At 35.5% G+C, this 17,814-nt stretch overlaps 1 protein-coding gene across 1 annotated transcript in view; it reads left to right on the top strand.

The window, feature by feature from the left end:
* PGAP3 (Per1-like protein PGAP3) overlaps positions 1-17,814 on the top strand; it is a 162,586-nt gene that overhangs the window by 100,945 nt on the left and 43,827 nt on the right. Inside the window, exon 5 of the mRNA XM_090394240.1 lies at positions 14,031-14,167. Coding sequence (XP_090250366.1) covers positions 14,031-14,167 — 137 coding nt within the window. The remainder of the gene's footprint in view (positions 1-14,030; positions 14,168-17,814) is intronic.

The raw sequence follows: 17,814 nt of genomic DNA on the forward strand, positions 1-17,814 counted from the left end.
GTCAACTAGAGAACGTCATTTATATACAGAAGAATGATATTTAGCTGAATGGATGGGGGTTTTGTAGAACCACAGCAATAGCTGCTGCAATGTGTTGCCCTTCATATGAATAAGCTAATATGGGCTCATTCTCAAGCTGTAGAATAGCTGTTAGTGAAAAAGGAGAGAATAAAGAGGATTCAACTCTGGAATAGGAACACCTTCAAAACAATTGTAAAAATGGGATAAAACACAGGGTATCTTTTGGTATCTAGTTTGAACATGATTTTTCTGACCTCCTTTAAGACAAAAATAAAAGAGAGGATTGAATGCTGTGTAGATGCACGACAGATCAAGAGGTCATTTACCAAGATTGCCAATACAAAAATTGGTAGAAAAGCAAGAAGCTAGTGACCCCCCCCCTCCACAAAATTCCTCAAACTTTTCCATGGTATCTGACCAAAAGTGAATGATGTAAGCAAGAAGATTTTCTGTTGATTATCACTAGATGACACAGTAACAATGAAACTGAACATCTAAGTATAATACAAAAAGAAGCTGGAGTTGGACAAACATTGCAACCAATAGCTTTAGCAAAAGAGTAAAAAGCATAACTGTGATTTGGACATGATGCAAGTTTTTTGCTTTTAGTCCTTTCAATATCAGTTTTGGATGAGTTGGTTGACATTAAATACTAGTGGATCATCCATGTGAAATCAAATTAAATCGAAGCTGAATAACTTTTAATTTTGATGAAAGATTCTAGGGGTAAGTATTTTTTTTATGGCTGTATAACTGTGTTCATGGGGCTGGTTTGCCTGTTCTAAGGGATGAAAAATGCAAATTTCCAGGAGAAAAAACTCTCTACTTCTTCTATATGAGAACAGCTAATTCAACTTTTTTGAAAAGACCTGATAAATGTTTCTCATGTTATAGATGGGATTTGAACCTGGGTCTTTTCAGGTGCAAGATAAGGGGAGGAATTTAATCCTATTGATAGAATGACTTGCAATTTCACATGGATGCTTATGACAGATGTACCAACTTAGAAAAAAAAAATCTTGCTGATAGTGTTGCCATTTATGGTTGAGGCTGAGAACTTATCAGACCACCCCATGTATATTGCACTAAAGTTTTAGCATAAATTTTATGAATAAATTCCAGGGTTCATTAATTTTGATTAACCATTGCCTTATAAGCACAGTGGGCACTTTCAGTTAATCTTGCAGTTAATGAACAAGAACAACTTTGCAATTTTGAGGTACTGCTCTTTCTTTCTCATTGTGACATGCTCACCTCCATGACATTTACAAAAGGAATAATTGAGATAATCTTCACAAATCCAGCAACTTGCAATTATGCTTAGAACAATTTATGTTTTACATCATTAAAATTATGGCAGTTATCAAAGTGGTACTTCATATTTTAGTATTGTGACTTCAACACAGAATTCTATCATTCCACGAGGCTCACCATACAGTATCCCAATGAGGATTCCCACTCATTTTGGTCCTGATGCAACATGACAGACTCACTACTTACTGAAGAAAAATGAAAAATAATTGAACTGTGTAGTACAGTTGACTCTCACTATGTCACAGATGAGTATCACAGTAATAGTTATAGTGAATTTTCTTGAGCATTGCACCTCTCCTCTGGGACATCAGTCAAGACTTTTCAATAGTTTATTATAGTAATGTTTGCCACTGTGATTGTCAACTTCATCTTAATTCAAATGGAAGTCGCTATTCACATTGCTACTACAACATATCAGCCCACCTACAATTCTCAGCCACCATTCCTTTTGTATACTGAGTGATGAATGGAAATCATAATGCTACATATGACAATTATTTAAACCAGTACTTAATTTATCACAGAATAAAATATACATAAATAACATAGGTGATGATGATATCGACTAATGATTGTGTGTAGTCTTAATAAAAAGAAAGAAATCCTGTTGGGTAGTGTGACCAAATTGTTAAGATTGGGCAGTATTTTCCTGTTTTTCTAAAAAAAAAAAAAAAAAACTAACAAAGTTTGTGTGTATTCAATCACAGTATCTACTAGGGATGCGCCAGATATTTGGTTTTTCTTTGATATTTAGCTGATTCAATGTGTTTTTCAGATATTGGCTGGCCAAAGCAGAAAAACTCCTGTTATATGCATCATAACAAATGCAACCAGTTGAAAAAATCCTCCCCTTATCTTGCACCTGAAAAGACCCAGGTTCAAATCCCATCATCATCATCATCATCATCCAGGAGAAAAATTTGCATTTTTCTCCTGGAAAAATGCAAATTTCCAGGAGAAAAAACTCTCTACTTCTTCTATATGAGAACAACTAATTCAACTTTTTTTGAAAAGACCTGATAAATGTTTCTCATGTTATAGATGGGATTTGAACCTGGGTCTTTTCAGGTGCAAGATAAGGGGAGGATTTTTTCAACTGGTTGCATTTGTTATGATGCATATAACAGGAGTTTTTCTGCTTGTTCTAAGGAAAATGCAAATTTCCAGGAGAAAAATTTCAGATTTCCTTAGAACAGGCAAACCAGCCCCATGAACACAGTTATACAGCCATAAAAAAAAATACTTACCCCCAGAGGAATGTAAGCCAACTGCATTAGAGCTCCTAATAATGGGATTCAACCCATCTTAGATGGATGAGAAATTAATGTATCTTGCACCACCTCACACAAAGGTTTGTTGTGTTTGGTATAGGCACTTTCTTTGTTATTTTTATTTTACTTTACATTATGCAGTATTAAAGTTTGTCTTTTAAATTGTTGAAAAAGAAAAGTACAGTTTTGGCCATAAATAAGAAAGCAATATTTGGAAGTTTTACAATTAATGTGAAGAATCAAAATTTGCAAAATGTTAAATATACAAACAACAAAATATCTGGGTTACAATACAGGCAAAAGGAAGTACACATCTGATTTCTTCAGAAATATTTTCCCCTGATGACAAAAACTTGATTTTTGATGAATATAGGTAGGTGGTGGGGGAAAAAAATTCTCTGAGAAATTGTACTACGGAAAAGTTGATTAGTCTCGGAAATCTTTTTTTTTTTTTTTTTTTTTTTGTTTGAACAATTACATATGTGCTCTTATTCAATGCAGTTATTTCAGCTATAGATGAATTATAAACATTTTGCCTATTTGCCATCTGTATCTTTTTTTTTTTTTTTTAACATCAAATAATGTTTGCTGTTCTGATGGATTTACTTCAGATTCTAACTGCTTGTTCTTCCATTGTTGCTTGATATTTGTTCATATTGTTGTATAAATTCATGTTTATACTTGCATTTTTACTTCAATAATGATAGATATGTACTTCTATCTTTTTAAATGTAATTCGTCTGTAGCTGAAATAATTTCCAAGGCTATTGAATCAACTTATTCCATAGTACAATTTCTGAGAGAATTTTTTTTTTCCCACCACTTATCTGTATTCATCAAAAATCAAGTTTTTTTCATAAGGGGAAATATTTCTGAAGAAACCAGATGTAGGCTTCTCCAAAAACACAAAATAAATTTCTTGTCCTAAATCATAATTTACTGTGAATTCATTTGATTAATAAATCCATATTTATTTTCTGTCTTTCACAATTTAAAACAAAAGTTCCATTAATATTTTTGTTTTATTATTTGAGTAAATAAGTGCAATATTTGTTCTGACTTTTATGCTTAGTGCATTATGATTAGGTTTCACACACTATTTTCTGTAGTGAAAAAGAAAAAAGCAATGATCCTCTGTTAAGTATACCAAAGAACAGGCCCATGTCAGAAGGTTAAATTCATCATAAATGAACTCTCGGCAGGTACATAATTAAATATCAAAATATAGGACAAAGAGACTAGTTTGGAAAGATAAGAGAATATAATATATAATATAATGAACTTTGGAGATTCAGTGGCAAACTCTGAAGAAAACATTGATTGATTCTGCCAGAGAGGCATGTAGTGAGGTTGTCTGCAAGGATAAAAAAATCAGAACTCCCTGGTGGACACAGGAAGTTAAAGAGGCAGTGATGGAAAAGAAGAAAACATATCAAAAGTTCCTGTCAAATAAGTCAGCTTGTGCTCTTAGAGAATACAGAGACAAATGCAAGAATGCTAAACACTGTGTAAAACTGGCTAAACAAAAGTCATGGGAGGACTTTGGCAAGAATATAGAAAATAAATATCAAGAAGGTGGCAAAATATTCTGGAGGTTGTTGAAGAAGCTTAGGAATGGAGGAAAGAGTGCTGTAAAAGGGGTTAGGGATGATAAAGGTGGGATGAAAACAGGAGAAAAAGATATCCTTGAAGTATGGAGTAATTACTTTGAAAAACTGCTAAATGAAACAAGCAGTGATGACAGCACAGTGGTAAAAAAACATTGACCAGGCATGTAGTCAGGAATACATATCCATACTTGAAGTGGAAGAAGCCATCAAAAGCTTAAAATGTGGAAAGGCAGCAGAAGTAGATGATATTCGACCAGAAATGCTGAAGTATGGTGGTATAAGAGTCTTACAGTGGCTGCACTGCATAGTTCAGAAAGCCTGGACAGAGGGAAGAATTCCCGATGATTGGAGTAGAGCTCTCATAGTACCCATATATAAAAAGGGAAATAAAACTGAATGTGAGAATTACAGAGGTATTTCCCTACTGAGTGTTCCAGGCAAGATCTATGCAAGTATACTTGAGAAACGGTTGAGAAGAATTGTGGAAGAAAAGCTTGGTGAAGAAGAAGCTGAATTCAGGCCAAATAGAGGCTGTCAGGATCAGATCATCTTCACTTTACGACAAATAGTCGAGAAAGCATGAGAATATAACAGAGATCTGTATTTAAGTTTTGTCGATTTGGAAAAGGCATATGACAAGGTGACAAGAGAGAAGCTATTCAATACCCTGCAGTTATATGGTTTCAATGGGGCATTATATCAAGCAATACTTAGTCTTTATTTGAATTGTGAGTCAGCAGTTAGAATTGAAGGAAGTACAGGAAGATGGTTTAATGTTAAATCTGGTGTGAGACAAGGATGTACATTATCCCCTCTGTTATTCATTATCTAAATGGATCACATTATGAAGGAATGTGGTATTAAACCTGATATCAAAATTGGAGATGTTAATGTCAGCTCTTTGCTTTATGCGGATGATGTTATACTTCTAAATAAATCCGCTACAAGTCTGCAAGATTCTCTGACTAAATTGAACAGCTGTTGTAATAGATATGGTATGAAGGTCAGCAATAAAAAGACAAAGACAATGAAAATAGGCAGAATCATTAAAAATGTCAACTGTGTTGTGAATGGAGAACCTGTGGAACAAGTAAAACATTTCAGCTACTTAGGCACGATTTTTACTGAAGATGGTAAATTAAATATAGAAATAGACAACAGAATCAGCAAAGCTGGTATGGTAGGAAGTCAATTGAATAAATTCATATGGAATAAGAGAGAAATTAGTCGGAACACTAAATTAGCTGTATACAAGACAGTGTTCAAACCAGTTTTAATTTATGGATCTGAGAGCTGGGTCAGAATTAAAACACTTGACCAAGGACTAGAGACCGCAGATATGAGAGTCCTGAGAAAGATTATAGGCATGAACAGATGGCATCAATGGCAATAGCATATTAAAAACGAGGATATTAGGAAAGAACTTGACATTGTCAACATCCAGGAATGCGTTAGCAGAGCTAATCTCAGGTGGTATGGTCACTTAAACAGAATGGGCGAAGAAAGATTAGCAAAACAAGTGTTCTCTGCCAGGTTGGCAGGGAAAAAAGACCCAGAGGAAGACCAAGATATAGGTGGATTGATACGGTACAAAGTGCCTTAGATGATAGAAATATAAGATCTGATAATGTTGGAGTCTTGACAAGTAACAGACTGATTTGGAGGAAAATTGTAGATAGGAAGTTAGTAATGATGTAATTTTTTTCATGTAGTACTATCATATCCTGTACACCCCTTGAGGGTACATGGCAGGAATTTGATGATGATGAGAATATAATAGAGGATGTTATAGACTCATTTGTAATTTATAGTTAAATATGTAAATATTTAAAGTTTCGAAAATTTACTACAGAGCTTACGAGGAAGTTATGTTTTTGTAAATTTCTCTCTCAACTTGCCTTTTTTTAAAAAAACTTTCCATGTTCATCTATGAAATATGGATTGATCTGTTTATTTGACAATGCTGAAATGAACACTTTTATGCTCTTCTCTGATTATTACTCTTATGCAGCAACCACGGTTCACTTATGAAAAATATAATTCTCGGACACAGGATTACTTTGATATTGAAGTAGAGTTTTTGTCCTCTTAAGGTTTCTGTCTGATCTCTGAATAGAGCCAACAGTTTGAAACGGCTATCAGGCTAGCAAAATTTTAATTTAAAAAAAAAAAAAAAGAAAAACTTAATAAGAGGTTAATATACAGGCACCTTGGCAGTGCTCGTGTCTTAATTGGTTGAATGTGAGGCAACTTCTGTGGATTGCATTCTTGAGGATTGTATACTTATAAGCTCTTGGGTCTGTTTTCAAAACTTTTGAAGTTTTTATATAAATCTTTGGTTATGAAATAAGGATCATTGTTTTCATTTTTACAGTTTCATGTGGTTACATCGTGTAGGTGAAGATGGAAATATTTGTATTATTACACAATTATTACAATCTTCTTTCATTCTGCTGTTTGGCTGAAGCATAATGAATTAAATTTTAACTATTCTGACTTAAATTTTATGAACAAATGTTTGAATAAAAAATATACTCACATTAAATTTTGTTATCAAGTTTTAACAAGTATTTTATTTATTTATTTTTTCCCAAAAATTGTTTGTTTATAAAATTGAATTCATATACTTCCACCAAATTTCAAACTGAATTGGTATTCGGTTATTCGAGTAAATCATAGTTTGGCACATCCCTAGTATCTACAGAAGGGTTAGTAAATTTTTTTTTTTCTGATTTAGAAAAAACAGCTACCTATCTATTCATCGATTTTTAACAAAGGAAAGGAATGTAGTTAGATAATTAACTGCCTTTCTTACACCTATTTTATTTAGCGTATGATGTGCAGATCTCAGAATAAAACATACAAATTACATAAAACAGCATAAAAACAATTGTAAAAATCATATTAAAATGGGTACACTAGGTTGAAATGATTAAACATCAGAATTAAGAATCAGGAGTCAGAGCTTAATCCTTAAATCCCAGATCCACTCCAGGGATTCTGGGGTCAGTTTAAAAAAGTCCTTTTTAGAACCCGAGAATGAGTAGATAGGGCACTCAAGCACAATGTGATTGATAGTCTGGATCCCTCTTCCACATTCACAGTTTGGAATATCGGACCAGTTCCATTTATGCAAGGGATACTTACATCTCTCATGTCCTGTTCTGATCCGATTTAAAGTGGTCCATACATGTCTAGGGAGATTGAAGCCTTCCAGATGAGATGTCGGATTTGAGATGGGTATTTGAAGATTGGAGGTTTGTTGAAACCAATACTCTCCCCATGACTCGCATAGGTCGAAGTTCTGGTCGTTTATTTGTATTGCACTCCTCCAGGTAGGGTGCCTGGATTTCAGTCTTTGTGAAGTATGGAAGGAAATGTCTTGGTTGATAGGCAAGGAACTGTTTCCAATTATTTTTGTCCATAGTTTGCTTAAGGCTTGGGTCCTGCGGAGCGAGGGAGGGACTATGTTACTGAGAGTTGGGAGCCAGGAGTAGATCTTAAAGCTCCAGAGATTATTCTCATAGTTTGATTCAGCTGGACATCGACCAAAGAAGCGTGTGCGCTGTTCAGCCACACAGGAGCACAATACGCTGCTGTGGAATAGACCAAAGACAGTGCGGTAGTATGCAGTGTGTGTGTTGGCATCAGCACCCCAAGAAATACCAGCAAGTTTATGCATTATATTACTACGAGTTTTTAATTTCCTAGCAATATTTTCTAGATGATATTTAAATGTCAAACTTCTGTCTAGGGTAACTCCTAGGTATTTTGGATGATTGTTAAATTTCACCTCTTTATTTCTGAAGTAAACTTTTGGGATATGTATACCTAGAGTCCGAATAATAAATCAAGTAGGGGTTAAATGGATGAATAACACCATTAAGCTTGAGTTGCAAAAAAAGAAACAACTATGGAGGGAATTTAAGGAGAAGGGTGACCGGCAGGCACATGAACGGTATAAAGCGCAGGCCAGAAGGGTGACGAGTGTGGTAAGAAAAGCAAAAAAGGATTACGAAAGAACATTGGCCATGCAGGCTAAAGAGAATCCTAAACAGTTTTTTAGATATGTAGCAAGTAAAAGGAAAAATGTACATGGCAGATTGATTTTAAAGAATGCCGATGGTAGGGAGGTAACTGAATCAGTTGAGATAGTTGAGTTACTGAGTGAGCACTTTGCAAAAGTATATCATCCAGGTGGTGACATTGCAGAAACGAATAAACCAGTAGATTATATGGGAATTGTGGTTAATGAAGTGGAGGTGAGTAGTCTATTGCATAACCTCAATGTCAATACATCTGTGGGATTGGATGGTATACCAGCTCGTGTTGTACGAGAAGCAGCTAAAGAATTGTCAGTACCCTTGACCATTTTGTTTAATTTGAGTCTCGGGTCTGGGTTAGTCCCGAGCGGGTGGAAAGAGGGGAAAATAGTTCCACTGCATAAAGGTGGTTCCAAGACTGCTGTTGTAAATTACCGACCGATTAGCATATCAGGAATCATTGTGTCTTAGAGAAAATAGTCAAGAGGAAAATACAAGATTGGATAGAAGAAAATGGGATACTGTATCGGGGACAGCATGGTTTTGTGAAGGGTAGGTCATGCCTCAGTAACTTGCTCACGTATTATAACACAGTCACGGCTGAACTGGATAAGGGTAATGGGTTTACAGTGATTCTAGTGGACCTTGCCAAGGCCTTTGACAGGATTCCACATGGAATTCTAATCAGCAAATTGCAGCATATGGGAATGGACATAGGGTTGGTGAGATGGATAGGAGGGTGGTTGACGGAGAGATATCAGAGAGTGGTTTACTTGGGAGTAGAGTCCACAAGACGGCCTGTGACTAGTGGTGTGCCACAAGGATCTGTTCTTGGACCACTGCTGTTTAATTTGTTCATAAATGATATAGGAAATGATCTGAGAGGAACAGTTCATTTGTTTGCTGATGATGCGAAGTTGGGTAGGGCAATAGTGAATGCAGATGACGTCAAAATTTTGCAGGATGATTTGGATAGATTGGAGGTCTGGGCTAAGGAGAATGGATGTCAGTTTAATGTGGCAAAATGTAAGGTTATGCATTTTGGGGTGAAAAGATTGGCGGCAGTTTACTGCATTGGTGGAACCCTGCTCCAGGAAATTGATGAGGCACGAGATTTAGGAGTGTTGGTAGATAAGGAATTGAAATTTAGGGGACACATTGCAAAAGTGACCAAAACAGCTCATCAAATCACTTGGTTGCTGAAGAATACGTTGACAAGCAGGTTATTGTTCCTCTGTATCGAGCCTTGATAAGACCCCATCTAGACTACTGTGCTCAGATTTGGTCACCTAGGTTTCTTCTTGATGGGGAGGAGGTGGAGAGGATCCAGAGGCGAGTGACCAAGATGATAGCAGGTCTGTGGAATGAACCGTATGAGAACAGGTTGAGGATTTGTGGGTTGCAAAAATTGGTTGATAGGCGGAGGAGGGGAGATATGATTGAGACATTCAAATTACTGAAGGGTTTCTATAAAATTAATTCAGAAGATTTTTGAGAACAGGGCTGGTTGTGGGAGGACTAGGGGACATCCATGGAAACTGGGCAAAAGTGTGGTTAGCAAAGGTGTTAGAGCTGGGTTCTTTACTTTTAGAGTAGTGAATGAGTGGAATGCGCTCCCTGAGTCTGTGGTGGATGCTGTGACAGTGAATGAGTTTAAGGCGAGGTATGATAGATACTGTATGAATGTCAAATAGTTGTGATGAATATGATTTGGGGCCTCCCTCGATGAGTCTAATGACTCCCTGGAGTTGCCCGTAATAATAGTAATAGTAATATAGTTGGCCTGGATATTACTTAAATGAAAGGATGCTACTTCAGTTTTGTTCAGGTTAGGTTGTAATCGCCATCGTTTAAAGTATTTATCAAGTACAGCCAGATCTTCAGTTAAGGTGTTCTCAGCTTTTTGGAATGTTGAATGTTGAGTTGCAATGGCAATATCGTCAGCATGCATGAATCTCCATGATGCTATCTCTGGGATATCAATAATATATAAATTAAAGAGCAATGGGGCAAGAACTGACCCCTGAGGTAGGCCATTTTTAATCTTAAAGAATTTACTTTGGAATTCGTTGAGAGATACTTGTATCTATCTGTCTGCTAGTATTTGATTAATTAGGTTGGCTAGTTTTGGTGATGGGATAGTTTCTAGGAATTTTAAGATAAGACTCTCTCTCCACACTATGCCATAGGCAGCAGAGAGGTCCATGAATCCGCTATTGTTTTCAATTGTTTTTCATAACCGTTCTCTATAAAGGTTGTCAAGGCCAGTATTTGATCGCAACAACTTCTGTCAGGTTTGAAGCCAGCCTGTTCCTGTGGAGTTCTGTTATGTATACTTGAAGAAATTCTGTTATATAGCATTCTTTCGAGAAGTTTCAGGCAGATACTTAAATAGGATGGTAGTTGGAAGCAATTGTAGGGTCTTTGCCAAGTTTTAAGACAGTGATGATTTTAGTTAGATCTTTTAAAAATTGATGGAAGTATGCCAGAGTCCAGGATATTATTGTACATAGCAGTAAGCCATTGAATAGTTTTTGGTCCACAGTTCTTAATGAATTCAGGGTAGATGTTATTGAGTCCAGCTGCCTTCCCAGTCCTCAATGACTTAACTGCCTGGGTAAGTTCCTGGGAAGTGAAAGCCTGAGATAGTGATGATGGTGGAAGATCTGTTTTGAGATTTTTTAGTTTTTGTTTCACCTCTCTCATAGTTACTTTATCTTGAGGATATGTAGTCATTGAGACTATATGCTTTGCAATGTGTTTTGGATCTATGGTGGGCAGTTTACCAGAAGTCCTTGTATTAGGGTCAAGCTTCCTAATCAGGGACCAAGCTTTTCGACTGGAATGAGTAAAATTAAAATTGTTCATTGTTTTAATTCATTTGTCTTTTCTAGCATTGTCAAGAGACTTCAGTAGCTCAGTGACTACTGTAGGGTTATTATTAGTGGAGAATTCTTGGTACAGTTTTTCACTGTCACTATTCCAGCCTGGGATATATTCTCCCCTAAAACCTCTTGGAATGGTTCGTTTGGCAGCACCAATAACAATGCCAACAAATCTATTGTAATTGTTTACAGTGGACTTTATGAATCTTATTACAGTGTCAACCTGTTTCTTAAGAGAATCCCAGTCAGCTTTGAGAAAGTTCCACCTAGGTTTTAATATTGTTCTTATGATTGGAATATTTAGGCCTACTTTATAGATTATAGGTCGATGTTGGCTATTTGGAAAACTGTCTAATACTTTCCTAGAGATGGGAATTTGGCCACCATAATCGTCTGCAGTACAGAAGCACAAATCAGGGTTATATCCTCTTTCCCATCTAGAGGAGAGAAAGCTCAGTTTATCTTTGGCATCAAAGATCAGATAGAGGTTTTGATTTGCCATTTCACTAGTAGGGTACCATTTAGGTCATCCTTTCTATAGCCCCAAAGGAATTGATGACTATTAAAATCTCCCAGGATTATTCTTGGATGTTGTTGCTGGGACAGTACTTGATCAGGCCATTTAGCTAAGGGAGGTTTATACACGTTGGTTATAGTATAACCAGATATTATAATAGATACACTATATATGTCCTTGCTGGTACTTGGTTCACAGTTCTTATAATTAGAAATGTCATTTTTTATATATGTTGCCACACCATATTTGGGATTCCTGCTCATGTAGGCATTGATCACAACGAAGCAGCTGATAAATTAGCAAAAGAGGCCAGATAACTCTTGCTGATGCCAATGCACTAGCAAAAGCTAAACTAATTCCATTGAAATCAGTGATACAACATCAAATTCCCGAGATCAATGCTGACAGAAGGACCTCCACCACGATAGCAAGACTACGAACAGGACATTATAGAGGAATGAAGATCAATACAGATGATACGAGAACATATAGAAACTGCAACAACTGCCCCAATACTGAACTGACACCCACTCACATCTTTACCTGTCCAGCAATTACAGCAGCCTTGCAAGAAATAGATCCTAATACTGAACAACAGCTCTATACAAACAAAATCACAGACATAGCCAAAGCAGTACAAGGAGCACACGGAAACATCTAAGACTCTTCAAAGGACAAGACAACAACAACCATATTTGGGATGGTTTATGCAGTTAATCATCTTGTAACCATATATTTTCCCTCTCGTTAGTAGATTGAGATCGTCCTTAGTGTGAGTTTCCTGTACTACAACTACATCTATTTGATGGTAATTCAGGATCTTAGTAAGAACTTTGCATTTAGCCCTACTTATGCCTTCTATGCTTAACTGGCATATTTTTAAGAGTGAGCCCGTATTCTTGATTCTCAAATCCTCGGTAGGTTTGTGTCAGTTATCTGAGAGCCTGTGTCCGTGAGTCCTGCTAGGAGAGTACGGACCCATCTGTCGCTAAATGCAAACTTTGCATTTAGCCCTACTTATGCCTTCTATGTTTAACTGGCATATTTTTAAGAGTGAGCCCATATTCTTGATTCTCAAATCCTCGGTAGGTTTGTGTCGGTTATCTGAGCACCTATGTCCGTGAGTCCTGCTAGGAGAGTATGGATCCATCTGTCACCGTAGACTATTTAGCGTTATCCAGCCTTACACCTATTTGAAACTATTATATTTTTATGATTCTTTCTTTAACAAGTACCAATTGTTGAGCAATCAGATTTTTAATTAGTGGTATTTTTAGCAATGGAAAGTATTTATTTTCAAGTTTTGCTTAAATGTGTTAACATTACTACTTGTAAATGAACAATATTGTATATTTTAATATTTTCTTAAATGGAATAGGAAAATATTCTTTCCATTGTTTAACCTGTTTTGTACCCATACTCTAGCTTGAGTACAATATCAATGCATGCATTGATATTGTACTCAAGCACTAATGTGTCAGATTAGAACCACCCCTTACTGGAGTGGTTCAGAATATGTTGTTAGCCCATGGGATGAAATCACATTTTTACTGCTGAACAAAAATCTTTTAAATTTTTTTGAGAGGGGGAGAATTGTGCCCTGCAGAGCAGTTCTCAGAGAAACAGATGTATAGATACACACTACTTATTATAAACAAGTTGTGTGGTGAAGTGGCATTTAAAATGAATGGATAAAAAAAAGGAGTGACTTCAGAAGAAGCATATTATCATTTTTGTCCTTCCAGTTCTTGATAATAGTAAAGTGAATTAGATATTTAGTAATGAAGTAAAAATACTGTTTGTTTTTCATCAGAAAAGGCTAGCATATTTTGAATAGATCACTTTCTGCTATACTGATACAGTAAAAATCCTTTCACTTTACATTGAATTACCTGCATTCAATACTGAATGCAGGTAATTCAAAGTAAAGTGAAAGTTAATTCAAAGCCTCAGGATAATAATAATAATAATTATGAAGCTTTACTACCAGTGAAAAGATAACTATCAGATGAACACTTGCTTGAAAATGATGAATGGCATTTTGTCATTTATTTCATTAAAGGCAGAAAGAATTTGTTAGGGATTAAGTTGTGGAATGCTATCCTGTTTTAAAAAGTTCCATACGAATAGTCTTGTGGATCAGCAAAATGTTATTCATATATTTATTCCATATATATATATATATATGTATGTATTTATTCATATTTTTTTAAATCCTCTCTTGATAACCTCTGATGCACTTGTCATGGGGTGAGGGTGAGGCACAAGCAGGTTAACAATGGATTTTATTTTTGCAAATTTTTGAATGGGTTATAATAAAAAAATTATAAATGTTTTACATTTTAATTTGATATCATTATTTTTTACAGAGCACTGGGTACCAGACCAACATGGCTTCCTTTTGCAGTGGCTTCCCCATTTATGGCATATTTTATATATCACATCCATTATTTAAGTTTTGTTCATTTTGATTATGGATACAATATGAAAGCAAATCTAATAATGGGTAATTACCTTGTATAGTTCTTCTGCTATTGTGATTTGATTGTTTACAAGGGTGGTCTGAAAAGTTCTTGGCCTCGACCATAGATGGCAACACTATCGGCAAGATTTTTTTTTTTCTAAGTTGGAACACCCTTATAAGCATCTACGTAAAATTGCAAGTCGTTCTATCAAATAGTTTGTTTTATACAGCTGTCTGAAGCAAAAGTGTTGTCTGTATCCCTTGAAATGGATAAAATTGAGTATCTTGTGGTTATAAAATTCTTTGTGAAAGACGGTTTAATGCCTAAAGAAATTCATTTGAAGTTCAGAAAAGTTTATGGGCACACTTTTCCTTCGTTTTCGACAGTTAAGAAATAGGCTGCCGAGTTTAACACCAAAAATCATTGATCAAGTGCATGATATGGTATTGGATGACTGGTGAGTCAAAGAGTATGAAATTGCTGAGACTATAGGCATTTCAAAAGAACGTGTAGAATATATTTTACATGAAGAATTACAAATGAAAAAAGCTTTGCACAAGATGGGTGCTGTGCTTGCTCACAGCAGATCAAAAACGCACTCGAATGAAAAATCTCTGAACAGTGCTTGGTGTGTTTTAGCAAGAATAAAACTGATTTCGTGCATCGATTTATTACTATGGATGAGACTTGGATTCATCATTGCACACCAGAATCCAAATAGCAGTCAAAACAGTGGACAGAAGCTAGTTGTTCAGTGCCAAAGAGGACATAAACATTCCATCAGCAGGAAAGGTCATGGCATCAGTGTTTTGGGATGCTAAAGGTATTTTGTTTATTAATTATCTTGAAAAGGGTAAAACAATAAGCGGGGAATATTATTCTGATCTTTTATCCAGACTAGACGAAAAAATTCGTGAAAAAAGACCCGGTTTGCAGAAGAAAAAAATCATCTTTCATCGGGACAATGCACCTGCTCACAAAGGTGTTTTGGCAATTGGAAAATTAATGGATCTGTACCATGAATTATTGGAACATCCACCCTATTCTGGGGAATATAGTGGATGTTACCTCTGACTTCTCTCTCTTCCCAAAACTAAAACTCTTCATCGCTGGTCAGCGTTTTTCTTCAAATCAAGAGGTGATTGCAGCTGTAGAGGGGTATTTTGCAGATTTTACTGAGAACCGCTACAGGGACGGGATAATGGTACTGGAGCATCGCTGGAAATGTATTAGTCTTAAGGGAGATTATGTTGAAAAATAAAAATAATTTTGAAATTATAAATTTGTTTTCTCATTGTTAGGCCGAAAACTTTTCAGACCACCCTCATAGAAATGTTCTATCATTACTTATTAAATTTAGTTTTTCTCTCATACACATTTTAAGTGAGTAGAAATTGCATATAATATATATTTATATTTTTTGTTTAATTAAACACAATATATATTTTGTTTAATTATATATGAAATACAGGTAACCCTCATATAACGTGGATGTTAGGTTCCACAGAAATGCTGCATTATATAAATCACGTTATGTGATACTCAGATCACATAGAAAAAGTGGGGTTATGATCTGAAATCGTTTTTTTTTTAATTATATAAAAAACAATCACATATCCAACGAAAAAATATTTTTATTTAATTCAGGTAATTCATGTAAGTTAAGAAAACATAAAAACTTTGAAACAAATACATAGTATAAGCTTATAAAAATACAAATTGTAAGTATTCATTGCATATAATGCATAAATGTTATAGGCAAAATAAAATAAAATGCATATTTTAATTGTCATCACTGTAACAATAGCAAATTGTTACCACTTTTACAGTTCTGTATCCAAACTCGTTGTTTGTTAAAATGTTTATGCATCAACAACTGATTGTAGATCTGCTGAATCCAAAGTCTGCTAATACCTTTTATTCCCTAAAAAGCGTAGGCAAGGCCATTTTTAGTCCTGACTTTCTTGGAGATGGCTAATCAATCTCTTTCCTTAGCTGTCACCGATAGTTGGCTATCAGAGATCGGAAGGCATCTGGAAAGAATAATATGGCTGACAGCTGCTGCCATTTCACAGTTTCACATTATATATTGTTGTTTGAAATAGTGTGTGTGTTGTGTTGTGTTCTGTAGTAAATTTTTCTTGATTTTGCAGAGTTTGTGGGAGGAAAAAATCCCTCCTAGTCAAAGATTGATTAACTTGAAAAAAAAAAAAAAAAAAAATCTAGTCCTCTGGTCAGTGACTAGAATTGAACTTAAAATGATCTTTTTACTGGCTGCTTAACACTGTAGATGCAAATGCTATTTTCATAGGGCTACACAAACAGCTGATTCTATCAGACAATATAAAAATTCTTCTGAATATAAAATCAGCCTTCTAGAAAGTCAATCTTTAATTTTTAGGATTAATATCTAAACAATGTAAAATACTTTAATTGGAATACTTCTCAACCCAACAGTGTGATTCACATCTTAAAAAAAAACTACATTACATTCACTGAGATGTCCCCTGAATGATGTATTAACCCAAATAGTTTTCTAGGTTTCAAATCCTTGTAATTTGAGTTTGCTGTACTATGGAGAAAAATCTAGGAGCCTCTGTAGTGTAGCCAATATTAATGATGCCCTTTAGTTGGGAAGATCTGGTTTTAAATTTAAAATTTTTCAGAATTTAAAACCATATCTTCCCAACATCAGGACTTTTCAACTGAAGATTGAGCTAGCTGGTCTCAAACAAAGGTGGCAAGATTTTTCCTCCCAAAAACTTGTTTGTTTTTTTCTTCTTTGGATGTGTGGTTATCAATTAAATTATAATAGGCAAGAAATTATATTCATTTTAATTCCATACCCAATTGTAAGTAAAACAAAGTTGGCACGTGAAGTATCCTCATGACTAGTCTACTCATATATAGGGACTATTAACTTCATATTAGTTGCCTTAGTATCCCATGATGCAAACAACATTCCTTTTTCATTTGTATATTGCTATGCATTATGGAAAGCGTCATTACCAGGGATGTGCTAATAAATTTCTAACAACAAGCTCACTTGAAGGGAAAAAAAATTACATCCTCTCAAAAGTATTAAAAATTCCATTATCGGCAAACATCTGTTTAATTTCTGTTCAGCTTCTTAGGTTGTTATTAAGTTCATGACAATTCTAGAAATCTAAACAGACATCAAGCATGGGAATGTCATTACCTTAAGAAGAAGAAGCAGCCCAGGCATAATCTAATCTAATCCTGTGGCCTCCTCTTTAAGAGGGTTACAGCTGATGAACAGTCCGCTTCCATGCCTCTCTCTATCTCTTGCTTCTGTAAGATTCTTGCCCTTCCAATCTTTGATGTTGTCTTTCCACTGCAGTCGGGGTCTTCCTCTCCTTCCCTCCACCATCTCCTGCAATACTATTCTGGGAAGCTCTCCAGAAGAACCCCCTCATCAAATGTCCTGCAAACGCTATTTTTCTTCTTTGGATACTAGCCATATTGTCTCTTTTCATTTTGAATCTTTTAAGAACCTCTTCATTGCTCATTCTTTCAGTCCAGCTGATACGATCCACTTTTCTCAAGCACCACATTTCAAATGCATTCAGTCGGTCACTCATCTCCTTACTGATCGTCCAGGACTCTATGTCCCCATGCTCGAGATCATTGTCTTGAGGATTCTTACTTTTAACTGTTTGTTCAGATT

This window comes from Typopeltis vanoorti, chromosome 6 (genome assembly GCF_054136105.1).
Source record: "Typopeltis vanoorti isolate ZY-2024b chromosome 6, IOZ_Tvanoo_1.0, whole genome shotgun sequence".
NCBI classification, from domain to species: Eukaryota; Metazoa; Arthropoda; class Arachnida; order Uropygi; family Thelyphonidae; genus Typopeltis; species Typopeltis vanoorti.